At 40.7% G+C, this 15646-nt stretch overlaps 1 protein-coding gene across 2 annotated transcripts in view; it reads left to right on the forward strand.

Annotated features, from left to right (window-relative positions):
- LOC123762747 (transmembrane 9 superfamily member 1) overlaps positions 1–15146 on the forward strand; it is a 119567-nt gene extending 104421 nt beyond the window's left edge. For both annotated transcript variants that reach the window (XM_045749507.2, XM_069332293.1), the window contains exon 13: positions 12057–15146. Coding sequence is in view for 1 of the 2 variants with exons in the window: in XM_069332293.1 (XP_069188394.1) it covers positions 12057–12079 (23 nt within the window). In the remaining variant the exon portion in view is untranslated. The remainder of the gene's footprint in view (positions 1–12056) is intronic.
- Positions 15147–15646: the final 500 nt, after the last annotated feature.

Genomic DNA, 15646 nt, shown 5'->3' on the forward strand with positions numbered 1-15646 from the left:
CCAGTGTTTCATGCCAGTACGGGAAGGTACACTTTATCATGTCATCTTGGAGTCATCAAGTTGCCCCTTTTCCTATCTTTTTTTTCCTTCCCAAGGTTTTCTTTGCACCAGTCACACTTGTTTCCTGACTCATCTTACCTGATTCTCAACTTACCCAAATTATTCTTTTGTCAGCCATACACCCTAGGTGTATGGGGAGCCGACCGGCCAGCACGTTGATCCTGTGGTCCTGGGTTCGATCCCAGGCACCGTCGAGAAACAATGGGCAGAGTTTCTTTCACCCTGATGCCCCTGTTACCTAGCAGTAAAATAGGTACCTGGGTGTTAGTCAGCTGTCACGGGCTGCTTCCTGGGGGTGGAGGCCTGGTCGAGGACCAGGCCGCGGGGACACTAAAAAAAAAAAGCCCCGAAATCATCTCAAGATAACCTCAAGAAGATAGGTATATAAACTGATCAGCCAATTTCCAGAACCTCTCCATTCACCTTGTTCACACTCAAAAGGTTTTCTTCTACCACTTTCATAATTTTACCTTTATCCACATTTAGCAGTCTTCACTATACAGTATATAAAAACAACTACACTCATATAAAATTAAAGTGACTACATTTGGGTCTGTCCTGGGCCCTTATCATGTCATAACCGATAAGATTCCAGGATAGACCCCACACACACACACACGCATGCACACACTGCAAAAAGGTGCAAAGACATGCTACTAAGTGGATCCTAGAACTGAAGGGCAAGAGCTACGAAGAGAGGTTAGAGGCATTAAATATGCCAAAACTGGAAGACAGAAGAAAAAGAAGTATGATCACTACATATAAAATAGTAACAGGAATTGATAAAATCGATAGGGAAGATTTCCTGAGACCTGGAACTTTAAGAACAAGAGGTCGTAGATATAAACTAGCTAAACACAGATGCCGAAGAAATATAAGAAAATTCACTTTCGCAAACAGAGTGGTAGACGGTTGGAACAAGTTAGGTGAGAAGGTGGTGGAGGCCAAGACCGTCAGTAGTTTCAAAGCGTTATATGACAAAGAGTGCTGGGAAGACGGGACACCACGAGCGTAGCTCTCATCCTGTAACTACACTTAGGTAATTACATACCCCGCACGTCCACGCATATCACTAAGAACTCTTTTTGACCCTATAAGATATCCACATGACATTTTGCCATGGAACCCATCTTTGTTTATCACTGACCAGTTTTTCAATTGTTTCCTGTTCTCTTTCATTTTCTATATTGTCACATGGCACACACTGCTCAATACACATTGTAAACAAATCCCTGTATAGTACTTAGTCACGATATTTACTTCCTTATGTATGTTCCTTACAGACATCTGCAGCTTTTCTATATTTCAGCAAAGCTTATATTTAGATTTGCATTTTCATAAATTTCACCATTCATTTTGTAATTTGAGATATATTGTATTTTGTTTTCTCTACTGTGTTTCTAACTTGTTTATACTGTTGAGGGTAAGTGCGTTAAGAACCTGTTGGCTACTACTTTGTATTTTGTTTATTCAGATGAAGGCTTTTGTTCATAATATCTCTGAAGTTTGATTTAGTTACAATTCAGGGTACTGTCAATAATATTGGGGGTTAGGGAATAATTTTTCTATTGTAATATTAAGATACATAATGTCTCCCAAAGGTCTTGGAATAGTTCATCTCATTCTTGGGATGCATTTACAATTATTTATTGTGAACAATGTATTCAATATAATTTTATGCTTTTATCTATGTTATTTATATTTTACTATACTTTCTACAGTTTTTATAATTCTTCATAAATCTTCAATTTCTGGGGGGAGCCCATTGTAGATCCCTGAAGCTACAATGCTGATAGTGCCAAACTACTAGGTGTGATCAGTGATGGATTTATTTTAGGCCTAATGGGGACCTCGAGCCAGAACCTGGTCCCCACTAAAGAGTTGCAGAGAGCAGTGGCACTATGATAATGTTGTTAGTGAATTTTAATCATGTCTGCCACCACTTTGAAAAGCACCTACAAAGTCAGCGAAAGAAAACAGATGACTGCTGGTTATTTGGAAATATTGATGCCTCAAAATTGGCAAAAGAACTCGCCCAACAATGTAAACAAATGATCAAAAAGTCATGAAACTAGTGCTAGCTTGGATGCCTCCCTCCCCCCTAGTATAGGGAAAGGAGGGCGGTAGACTAGGTCCGCTGGTTGCTCCACCCCTTTTTTTTTCTTGCTGATTGTAGCTAATGCCCTGACTGTCAGCTCTGTCACTCTGGCTCCTATTTCCTGCTGCAGCTAAGTGGTGGTTTTGCCTTTGTGGTGGTTCCAACAAATGCTTGTTTTGCATGAGCCAGGAGCATAGGGTGCTTGGGTTCTGCACCTGTGCACAGGGTTCTCTTCCCTGTGTGCTCCCTAATGCTACCTTCGTGCTGCCAAAGTTCTCTTACTTGGAGTGTTTACGGTTCACTCCCTTAGAGGGTTTCTTTGCATGTGGTGTTCCTTGCCCTGAATAAGTACATATATGTTTTGCTTTGTCTTCCCTGGTATAGGGAGTAAATTTTGGCTAGTGGGTTGCACTTGGGGTTCAGGCCATCTAACCAAAGTATGCCGAGATGATCTGGGTCGGCCTAATTATACCTGTTCAAGTGTCCATACGAGTGTATTCTATTCATATTTTGAGACTTAGAGACTTTCCTTCTTAACAACTGGGGACCTGCTTCCTGTTCCAGTGTAGAATCTCAGTGTCTGAGCTTCCTGCAGGGTCATTCCCTGCAGATCCAGGAAAACTCCTGGTTCAGTGGTCCAATGGATATCCCCGCTGAACCTGCTCTCTCGCCATGTACGAGTTCAAGGTTTGTTCATCGTCTGTGTCACGTAGCGATGCTCATACCTTCTACCTCTTCCATGCTGCCTGCTGGGCAGTTGACATCTTCAATCCAAAGTCATGTGGGCTTCTTCTCTACACGTTACTCCACTTGCAAACCCTTAACCGTTGTGATGTTCAGGGTTTTCTGGCAGTGACCACTTTACGGGTTGAGGTTTTCTGTTTTACAGTGGTCTAGGTTGTGTGCCTTGTTGAATGCCCCAAAAGCTACCCATTGGTGTTTAGGAACTTGGATTTGGAGGTGTTAGTAAATTCAACCATGGTTCTGTCCACACCACCTCTTCCTTCCCCTTCAGGTGTGGTGTGCACTCCCTCAGTTGTTTTCCCCCTTGCTTCTGGCCCCGTAACATCAGAGGGTTTGTGACCAGGGCAAGGTTTTGCTCGGGATGTGGCTTGGTCACCTCCGGGGTTCACCACTTCTGACTTTGGCATCGAGGCAGTTGTGCCTGTCGTAAGTACTTGCATAACTGCTTTGTTAATCTGGCCCTTGGTCACCAGTTTCAGAGAGACCAATGACCTCCACAACCCAGTCCATCATGGATTTAGAGCAAGAAGATTGTGCCTCTCACAGCTACTTGGCCATTACAACAAAGTCACTGAGGCATTAGAAAAAAAACAGAATGTAGATGTGGTATACACAGATTTTGCAAAGGCATTCGATAAATGTGACCATGGAGTGATAGCACACAAAATTAGGTCAATGGGAATAACTGGTAAAGTAGGACGCTGGATACTCGATTTTCTGTCAAACAAGAGTAACAGTCAACCACATAAAATAGTCCAAGCGCAGTTAAAAGCTCTATACACTGTACCTCAAGGTACAGTCTTTGCACCACTGCTTTTCCTTATTCTCATGTCATAGACAAAATAAAGACAAAAATACAAGTCACAGTTTCATATCATCCTTTGCAGATGACACAAAAGTCAGCATAAAAATTATCTCTGTTGAAGACATTGAAAAACTACAAGCAGATATTAATAAAGTTTTTGACTGTGCAGCAGAAAATAACATGATGTTTAATGGTGATAAATTCCAGGTACTCAGGCACGGTTAACATGAGAACCTTAAACAAAATACAGGGTACAAAACACAATCAAATGTGCCCATAGTAGGAAAGCAGCTTGTAAAGGGACTGGGAATAATTATGGCTGATCACCTAATGTATAGGGAGCATAACCAAGCAAATATTGCTTCAGCCAGAATAATGATAGGATGGATTATGAGAATCTTCAAATCATTGTACTATTCAAATCACTTCTGCTCCCATCTTGAGTACTGGTCAATACTCATTTACCCCTTCAGAGCAAGAGAGATTGCTGAGATAGAGGGAATACAGAGAACATATATGGCATACATAGACACGATAAAGCACCTAAATTATTGGGATTGTCACCAAATGTACTCACTAGAAAGGAGATGAGAGAGAGAAAGTAATACCCATGAAAAATACTGGAGGGCCAGGTCTCAAATCTACACAGGAAAATAGCAACATACTGGCATGAATGATATAGAAGAAAATGTAGAATAGAACCAATGAAGAGCAGGGGTGCCATAGGCATAATCAGAGAATACTGTACTGTATAAACATCAGAGGTCCACGGTTGTTCAGCATACTCCTAGTAAGTATAAGAAATATTGCCAGAACAAAAGTGGACATCTTCAAGAGAAAACTAGATAGATAGTTTTCTTCAAGAAGTGCCGGACCAACTGAGCTGTGGTTGATATGTGGGCCTATGGGCTGCTCCAAACTCTCACTAGTCAAACCTGGCCTCGGCCCCAGGCCGGGCTTGGGGAGTAGAAGAACTCTCAGAACCCCATCCTGGTACAATCCAGACTTTGCTGTGTGGGTTACCTTTTTCAGGCTCATTCAAGCTCAATTCTTGCACTTTCACTCATTTAGCCAAGGTCGTAGTGACCCATCTTTATCTTCTTGGTGTTCGGGTTCTGGCCTAACTCGATGACTTGCTGGTGTGAACTCCCTGCCGGTCTACATGTCTGCTGGCCAGGGATCTGCTTCTTTCTCAGCTTGCCGATTTCAGGTTCCTGGTGAACTGGCTGAACTCCTGCTTCATTCCAACCCAGGTTCAGACTCGGCTGGGCCTCATTTGGAACTAATGGTCAGTCTTGGTGTCCCTGCCTCTGGCTGCCTTGACACAGCTGCATCACCACCATCTGTTGGCGTCAGCGAGCGCCAGGTGAGTCTGTGGTTACTTGAGCAACTGTGCAGGAGCCTCACCTTTGCCCTCTGTTTTTTTCTCGGGCAGGGTTTGGCTTCGGAGACTGTTATCTTTTCTATGGAGCTAGCTCTTCTGCCGCGGCCGCATTCGCTGGGTGTGGATTCCAGAAGCCCTTTGCTGGCTGCTGCATTGCTGAAAATCCTTTTCAGATTTTTCAGGGTTTGGTTTCTTGACGCCTTTCTCCACCCTCACTCTATGTCTTCACAGATGCCTCCAATCTAGGTTGGGGCTTTGTGACCTGTGTGTACCAAGCTGGTCAGGGGTCATGGTCCCTTCACCAATGTCGGGCTCACAGTACAGTACTGTACTGTGAGCCTTTTCTTAATTTTTCCTTTTTCCTTTTTCCTAAAAGCCTTTTTTCTTATTTTTCAGTAAGTATAAGAAATATTGCTGGAATAACTGTGGACATAAAGAGAAAACTGGGTACTGTAGTTTTCTTCAAGAAGTGTCGAACCAACTGGGCTGAGGTGGATATGTGGGCCTGTTGGACCAAGCTCTCACAAGTCGAGCCTGGCCTCGGGCCGGGCTTGGGGAGTAAAAGAACTTCTAGAACCCCATCAAGCAGGTGTGGGAGTTTGTGGCCTGTGCTGCAGAGGGCTCAGATCCTTCCAGGCTCTGCACCCCATCTCCATTCAAACTGTCAACCTGTGGTTCATTGTTTCAACTGGGAGGGGAGTGCTGGGGTCCCTGTCTCTTTGTAGGAGACCTTTATATGTATAGCGGAACCTCGGTTTACAAATGCCCAGGATTACAAATTTTTAAGTATTTTAATTTCAAGTCAATTTCCTCGTAAAATTTGACTCCATGTACGAAGTTTGCCTTGGAATATTAGTGTTTATTGATACATATATGGGTTGAGCACATTGGTTCTGCTGGGTGCAGGGCGAGGCATGCTTAGTTTACCACTGTATCCTGCCTAGTGACAACTGCGCTTGAATTCGTTGTGAAGAATTTAATTGTTTTCTGCTTTTTCGTTTTTTTAACATAAAAAGTTCTTATTATATATCATGCCATGGGTCCCAAAAAAGTCAGTGGTAAAGTTCAACCTAAGATAATAGTTATGAGTAGAGGCAGTAGAGGATATCCCTTCCTCATTACGAAAATGTGTGCAGTATGGGAAGAACTGCAAAGTTTTGCTGAAAAGACTCGCCTAGATAAAGCTGTAGTAGGCTGTTGCATTAACCTTTTTAATGACAATGTGATCTGACTTCTCGAGGTTTTGGCTCTCTATGCCATTTATGTCCAAGGAGTGTCTAACGTCCTAACGTCTTCCTTGGTTCTGTCCCATCGCCACCGAGTGGATCATTGATACCTGCTCTTTGTTTTGGCTTTGCTGGATGTTTGGGTGCTTGGACATCGACTGGCTGGACTGATAGAGATGGGGGTTTCTGTACCTCTTTTTCCCGGTCCAAATCTTGCTCCAGGTCCTGGCTAAATTGGAGTCCTACAAAAGAATGGTAATCCTTCTGTCTTCCTGGTGGCCTGCCCAAACATGGTTTCAGGAACTGCTTGTTCGGTGTCTGAACCCGGTTATTTTCCCACGGCTCCACCTCTTTCAGAAGATTGGTCCAGTGACATACCTTGATGGTTCCACCTTTTCCGACCTTCTTGTCTGGAGTTTCTGGTGCCTGTTTATCTCCATTTGTATGGTGATCAGGTGACTGGCTTGTTGGTGTTCCCCATGCAGTCCTCTTCTCAGTGACAGTATGAACTCTCATTGCATGCTTTGTCATTTCCTCTCCCTTTGTCTGTTAGGTGTCTGTTTCAATTGTCCTGTCTTTTCTTTCTTGGCTTTTTCTGGATCAGCATCTTGTGCTGAATACTGTTGCCTCGTATCATGTGGTTCTGGCAGAGCTTCTCCAGCTTGCATTCAGGGTCTCTACCTCCTTAGCACCATTTCATAAGCTTTACCTTCAACCTGCTCATGTGCGGTCTGAGCCTACTTGGTCTATGGACTGTGTTCTTCCATTCTTCTACTCATTTTACGGTTTCCCCTTTGGTTCGTGATTGTATTTACAGCTTTGTTTTTGGTCTCACTTGCTTCCGGTTGCGGGGTAGGTGAGCGTCATGCTCCCCTTCAGTACCGGTGTTTTTGTTCCTTCAACCCTGGGGATCATTTTGTTCATCTGCAGCCAGCTCCTTCTCTTCTGGTGAAGAATGAGATGGTTGGCTTCAGGAAGGGTCTGTTGGCGATTAATGCATGCTTGGTTCAGCCGAGGGTGCATCATGTTGTTTGTCCAGAGGTGGCTTTTCGCTACCTTCGTGCCACAGCTTTTGCTTCGGTAGACTTGTTGTGGGTTTGTCGGGTTTCCCTCATTCCCCGTTCAAGGGCTCGTATTTCTCAGGTTGTCTGCAGTGTTAAGTCTAGCTAGCCTGCAGTCTACCCTCGTGCCCGTTACATTCATAAGTTTGCCGCTTTCTTGGCTGTGTTTGCCAGCATGTCTTGGGCTGATATTCAGGCACTGGGATTTTGGCGATCGAAGAAGGTCCGGGCAACTAAGTATCTCATGAATGTTCCTGGTCCTTGTCAACCTCGGTGTGACCTTCGTGTGCCATGGCCTGTGGTTTCTTCTTCATTGTTATGCCTGCAGTGCTCCCTCCTCCCTGGTAAGTTCCATTGTTTTCCTTCTCCATGGGTCGGTAGCTTCAGGGAGACACAGGGGGCTCCCCCAATAAACTAGCGTTGGATGTAAGGAAATGCCAATTTCTGGGAATCAAGGGTGGTTTTTTCCATCATCATGGAACTGGTGGAGCAGCCAGCAGACCCGGTTTGCCTCCCGCCGCCGCCTTCAAATGCAGGGGTAAGATGGGGCAAACACACTTGCACTAGTTTCATAACTTTTTGATCATTTGTTTACATTATTTAGGAAGGTTTTTAATTTTTTGGTTATTTTGAGGCATCGATATTTCTGTATAACCAGCAATGGTCTGTTTTGTTTTGCTGGCTTTGTGGGTGCTTTCTTGGTGATGGTGATGGATATACAGTAATTAAAATTCATTTTAATTACTCTGGCCTATTAACTAGTCGACGGATCTCCAGCAATTGGTGTCCAGTTCGCAACTTCTTCTTAGAGGGATTAGCGGCAATTCTAGCCGCACGAGATTGAGCAATATTCACTGACAATTCACCGAGATTGAAAAAAATTCACTGACAATTTTATCATAGTGCTACTCTGCTGTGCACCTTTTTAGAACAGACAAGTGTCTGGCTCATGGTCCCTGGTAGGCCTAAAAGAACTACACAACTGATGGCACTATATCAACATTGTAGTTTCAGGGAGCCACAAGGAGACTCCCCTCCAGAAATTGGCATTAAATTACATTTCACTGCCGGTGATATTTTTTATATGCATTATGTGCACAAGTGTTAGGCCTGAACAGTGTTATTCTGGACTTTCTCAGATTTGGTGATCTGCAGGTACGATATGTGAAAGCACAGCTTTCACTTGCTTATGTTTTGCTGTACTATTTATTGTAAGCACTTGATTTTACTGACTTTTCAGAGCACAAAAGCACACATTATTAGTTTTTAACACCAAAATTGGGAAATCATGCACTGGGATTTTCACATACATTACTTGAGTTGGCTTGGTTATTTAATATGATTTATATGTAATATTAAATAATGTACAGTATACCAATGTGGTAAAAATATAACAAAAATACAAAGTTTATACCATTAACCCTTAACCCTCAATATGCAAGAGAGAGAGAGAGAGAGATTGAACAGAGTTAATTTGCACATAGTGAACTTTTCCCACTTTTCTCGATAAATTGCCCATTTCCTGTGTTGTACTGTACTTTAACCCCTAAGCTGCTCTAGGCTATTTGGGCTATCAACACCCACAGGCGCAACAACAACAAAAAATTCAAAAAATATTTTGTCTTATAAAAGTGTTCATTTGTGTTCCCTGATCACAGGAAAATAATACAAAAATCATAGGTGGCATATTTTGGCCGCAATAGGGCGGGGAAGTCTGACAAAAAAATAAGAGGCGTTGACAGAGCAATTGTCAGTGGTTGTCTACACCGCCTGAGCTGTCAGGCGGGAGTTGCCACAAAGATGATATTACCTGATTATTTCAATGTCTCTGACTGATATTTTCTAAGTTTTTTGCAGTAATATTATTCAATAGTGTGTAGTGTGATATATTTATATGATAAAATGTGTGAATCATCACTATAATGAAAAGTATTGTGATCATATTAGTGATTAAATTATTATGTTCATAAAACAATAAACAAATAGTTTTGCTGTTATCACACTATATACACACAGGTTATATATAAGTTTCTGCAGATTTTGTTCTCCATAACGAACCACTAATTTGGTATGGTGAGTCAAAAGCAATGAGGAGTGGCCACTCGCTGCCACTCCCTCCCTCAACAACACCTCACTCGCAACATTTCTCCTTCTACCTTACTGTTTTTGCTTTTTTTCCTCACTATATATAGATGTTATATATAAGTATCTACATGTTTTGTTCACCATAACTGTACAACAAAACTGGTATGGTGAGTTCAGACAATAGGAAAGATTGCCCTACCCCCCAACACACACACACACACACACACACACACACACACACACACACACACACACACACACACACACACACACACACACACACACACACACACACACACTCATTGTGTGTGTGTGTGACCTCACTGGTTCAAGGCCAGCCACACTAACATTCCTCCTTTAAGTATACTGTTTGTGGTGTTATTACACTATATACAGGTGTTATATATAAATATCTACATGTTTTGTTCACCATAACTGTACAACTAAGCTGGTATGATGCCCAAAGAGCATAGTGGCCACCCTTTACACATTCTGTGTAATTTTGTGTATCGAATTTACTCAGTTTCTATGATCGAGCCACAGAGATTTTACAGGAAAGAGATGGTTGGGTTGACTGCATCTATCTGGACCTAAAAAAGGCTTTCGACAGAGTTCCACATAAGAGGTTGTTCTGGAAACTGGAAAATATTGGAGGGGTGACAGGTAAGCTTCTAACATGGATGAAAATTTTTCTGACTGATAGAAAAATGAGGGCAGTAATCAGAGGCAATGTATCGGACTGGGGAAATGTCACAAGTGAAGTACCACAGGGTTCAGTTCTTGCACCAGTGATGTTTATTGTCTACATAAATGATCTACCAGTTGGTATACAGAATTATATGAACATGTTTGCTGATGATGCTAAAATAATAGGAAGGATAAGAAACTTAGATGATTGTCATGCCCTTCAAGATGATCTGGACAAAATAAGTATATGGAGCACCACTTGGCAAATGGAATTTAATGTTAATAAATGCCATGTTATGGAATGTGGAATAGGAGAACATAGACCCCACTCAACCTATATATTATGTGAGAAATCTTTAAAGAATTCTGATAAAGAAAGAGATCTAGGGGTGGTTCTAGATAGAAAACTATCACCTGAAGACCACATAAAGAATATTGTGCGAGGAGCCTATGCCACGCTTTCTAACTTCAGAATTGCTTTTAAATACATGGATGGCGATATACTAAAGAAATTGTTCACGACTTTTGTTAGGCCAAAGCTAGAATATGCAGCGGTTGTGTGGTGCCCATATCTTAAGAAGCACATCAACAAACTGGAAAAGGTGCAAAGACACGCTACTAAGTGGCTCCCAGAACTGAAGGGCAAGAGCTATGAGGAGAGGTTAGAGGCATTAAATATGCCAAAACTAGAAGACAGAAGAAAAAGAGGTGATATGATCACTACATACAAAATAGTAACAGGAATTGATAAAATTGATAGGGAAAATTTCCTGAGACCTGGAACTTTAAGAACAAGAGGTCATAGATTTAAACAAGCTAAACACAGATGCCGAAGAAATAAAAGAAAATTCACTTTCGCAAACAGAGTGGTAGACGGTTGGAACAAGTTAGGTTAGAAGGTGATGGAGGCCAAGACAGTCAGTAGTTTCAAAGCGTTATATGACAGAGTGCTGGGAAGACGGGATGCCACGAGCATAGCTCTCATCCTGTAACTATACTTAGGTAATTACACAAACAACACACACACACACACACACACACACACAGTGAGAGTGAGTGAGTGAGAGTGAGTGAGTGAGTGAGTGAGTGAGTCAGCCAGCTGACGGCTGCCTACCTCACTGGTTCAAGGCCAGCTGCACTAACATTCCTCCTTTAAGTATACTGTTTGTGGTGTTATTACACTATATACAGATGTTATATATAAATATCTACATGTTTTGTTCACCATAACTGTACAACTAAGCTGGTATGATGCCCAAAGAGCATAGTGGCCACCCATTACACAGCATGACAAGTCATGCAGATGATGCCACCTCCCTCACCAAAATGGCTTCTGCCAACATACTCTTTTTGCTGTTATTACACTATACTGTATATACATGTTATATATAAGTATCTGGGGCCAGATTCACAAAGCAGTTACGCAAGTACTTACGAACCTGACATCTTTCTTCAATCTTTGACGTCGTTGGTTACATTTATTAAACAGTTTACAAGCATGAAGACTTCCCAATCAACTGTTATTGTTATAAACAACCTCCTGGTGCTTCGGAGCTCATTAACTGTTTAATAATTGTAAACAAAGCCGTCAGATTAAGAAAAGATGTACAGGTTCGTAAGTACGTGTGCAACTGCTTCGTGAATCTGGCCCCTGGATGTTTTGTAAACCATACCGAACCATTAAACTGGTGTAGTAAGTGCAGACAGTACCAGGTTGCCACACAGATTTGGCAGATGACACTACAGCCCTCCCACACTCAATATTACTCCTCCCACAGCGCAGTGCAAATTATTACAACAATTCTGCTATTATCAGAATCCTGGTCATTTTGATCACAGTCAGGGGTCTTCTGTAATGCTATCATCGCTAAATAATACCAGTTACATATATTTTTTACATTTTTAGGTGATGATGTGGTCAAAAGCTGAACAGTGCTGTGAGCTCATGCTGCATGCGCCAGCTTTGGTTGCTCACTCAGTACTGAGGCTCTCACACCCGGGAATGTTGCCTACAATTTAAAAAAAATGGCATCTGTTTACTAGAGCCCTGAGGAAGCTGATGTGAACCCCGTGTAGCCGTGGGCCGTTTAAATCTTGTGTGATACTCCAAAACGTCCTTTGAAGGGGGTGTGCACTGTCGCGTCAGTTACTCAACACTTCATATGAAGTGTTGCGCAGTTTAAGGGTTAATGGTGGTGGGGGCTTGGGAGGAGACGGAATGTGCTGAGAAAACATAAAAGCAGTGTAATGCCTCACTCCTAAACAACAGCTTGGATACCTGCAACATCTTGCTCAGCACAATTTGCATCCCCCCCTCCCCCCCCCTCCACACTTAGAGCTTAGGTGTTAAAGACTAATTAGTGCTGCTGTAAATTCACATGTCAACCATGTGCAGATTATGGGTCTAAGATACTTGATATAAGACTCGTGCAGGTAGCAAATCCTATTTAATTGAGATATGTGTAACAGATTTAAAAAGTGAGTCGTCGTCTTCTCTGATAAATTGCCTCAAATCTATCTAGTATATAGCTTCAAAATGTACAGTACACTACATATATTTACAAAATATCACAGTACAGTATACGGATGATTGTATGTGTGTGAATTTAAAGAAAACCTTTCAAGAAAAGAATATAAATTGTTGGAACTATTAACTGAGAATAGTTCCAACAATGTTATGTTTAATACTTACATATTGAATTTGGTTGATAGTTACAACTTCCCTTCCCACTGTCTTATTTTTTATTTATTTTAATTTTATTTAAGTATTTCAACAGTTCATAACCAAATTAAGGTACAGTATTTTTTAATATTGGAATAAATCATTAAATAACCCCATATTGTGTTTATAAACCTTAAACTTATACGGAGAAACATTATAGTACATTAATTTTCTGTTGATACATTCAAATTAACTTTGTTCTGAAGTGCATTATTTTTATTTGTTTATATACAGTAATAAAATACCTTGTCCTTTAATGTATCCCCACTAAGGTTCTTAAAATAGAATAATTTAGTGATTGCTGAAACACAGTGTTTGGAAAGTTTCAGGCAAAGAATTGGGTGTTGATTGCACAAAACATCTAAGTTACAACTGATCTTATAAAATATTCTACTGTAATCAGTGATTTTATTTTTACAAGTTTATTGTAAATGTCAGAAACATAGTGCTCGTCTCATTAGAGTATATTGTACTGTACTCTGTGAACATCCTAGCCAATCCTGTTTTGCTAGTATTTATAGTAACTATGACGACTATAGTATATATACCGACATACAACGAAATTAGAAAGTAGAAATCTGAACTATTGAGTTGGACAACCTGGAAAGTTATTTTTAACCTGTGTTGCAAAGACAAACCTAACTAATCTAACCTAACCTTTCTAGGCTCGTGTTCTTATGTGTAAACACTGCCACATTTTATGGAAAGTCACCAACAGTATTTCAACATTATGGTGAAGTCTTGTGCAATATTCACAACTTAATAGAGAAGATTTTAAGAGTTTTTGTATTTGTTTTCTTTTAAACCATTTCCCTCTGATTTCCATTTCCTTTACAGGGCTGCCTCATATAGATTATTCAGAATTTCATCTGCCTGTAAACTTAAGGTCACTAGATCTTACAGGATCACTAGAAATAATTATTTTTAAGAACTCCTTGGTGGGGGAGGGAAAAAATTACAATTCAATACCTTCCTTGTTATACATTGGAACAGTGGGGCTCATGCCATTTTATATTAAGGTTGTGGTCTGTTAACTTAAGGTGTTCAAGAGCACAGAATGGAGTGCTGACAATGGTGTAGAGAAACATCAAGATAAAGAGCATAGTTTGTCCTGTGGTAGTGGTCTTGATCCTCACCTCACAATCTAGGATCCCAGGATCAATCCCCGGACATGACAGAAATAGTTGCACTCATTTCATTTCACTTGATGACTCTGTTAACCTACCAGTAACTAGGTACACAGGAGTTAGGCTCTTGTTGTGGGTTGCATCCTGGAAATGGTCAATAGTTGGCTTAGGTGGAAGCCCAAGTACTGAGTAGGCTTTCTCTTCCCAACAATGAGAATTGTTTAAATATTTTGCCTGTAATGGCTGTATAAAATCTAGATTTGATAAAGCACTTGCTGGTACAACTGTTTCTGTGCTTTGTCTGCTCTCATCTTGCCACTTTCTCTGCAATTTTTATGATGTTTAACAATGTGTTGATCTTGGTGGGTACTTTGTTTAAAAACATTTATGATTTCTCTCTGGCAATATAATCTTAGGTTCATTTAAAAACTATGTTGTTATTGTTTTATTCTTGTAATATACTGTACTGTTAATGTTTTACAGTTTTCTTTGGTAAATTTATAGCACACAAGTTTTAAACTCTTGTAATAAAATTAAATGTATTGTTCTTCAGTATTATAATTCTGGGAGTAATGTATGAGTGTGGTGTTTGTGAGTGCTAGTATGATGTAATAGTGTAAATATTAGTGTTTAGGTACCCTTCTCAACCATCATTTTTTGATGGTGCAAAGTTTATTTTTTGTCATTGTTTCACAGTACTGTAGTTTGTTTCTATTGATAATTTGAATCTCATTTATAATAAGAATTGCAATTGATGCACACAACTGTTATTTGGAGGTGTTAATGCACATGTATTACACAAGGTGATGTGTGATTTTGTGAACTTTTGAAGGGTATTGGGCATTATCCTGCATTTACTATTTTAGCAATACAGTAATGGTTAATTTTGCATCACCACTTCAGTTTTATATTCATCACAGAAACTATTTTTATGGTATTACTAGACCAGAATATTTAATATTTCAATTGTATTTTTGGAAGAAGTTGGTTTTGATAATTGCACAAGCTTTCTTTGACATGCAAATTAATTGGTCTGCTACTGTTTTTATCTTCATGTGCTGATCTACTTTAACAAGTCTATAAGTCTATAAGTTGCCTACAAATATTATGTATTTATGTTTGAGAATACAGTATAAGTGATATTTGATACTTTATATAATTTAGCATCCTATTTTGTTTAAGTGCAAATACAAAAATTGTACAGTTCTGATTTATTTCATATAACATTGGTTGTTAATACAAACATTGTTCCCCCTCTCTCCCTTTCCAGCCCGTTGTCATCGTGAGGGGGAGGGGAGGGGTGGGCTTGGTGGGTGGCTGCCGGGGTGTGATGCTCTGTAGGACAGTCCTTTGTCCTTTTGAAACATTATGCTCCTGCTGCCATCTTCACTAATTGTGTTGGATGCCTTTTCCTCTTATTAATCCTCTCCTTTCCTACCCCTTCTTCTGTTTTGATGCCGGGTGTTTGGACAGGCACACTCTCTCGTCCCTTAAAAAGATCACCGCTTCTGTTTTGATGCCGGGTGTTTGGACAGGCACACTCTCTTAAAAAGATCACTGCTTTCCCCCCCCCCCCCAAAAAAAAAAGCGGTGGGTTTTCTGAGGAAGAGAAAACGTATGTCGGGGAGCTGAGTCTAACTGCCCAAG

Source organism: Procambarus clarkii, chromosome 27 (assembly GCF_040958095.1).
Source record: "Procambarus clarkii isolate CNS0578487 chromosome 27, FALCON_Pclarkii_2.0, whole genome shotgun sequence".
Taxonomy (NCBI): domain Eukaryota; kingdom Metazoa; phylum Arthropoda; class Malacostraca; order Decapoda; family Cambaridae; genus Procambarus; species Procambarus clarkii.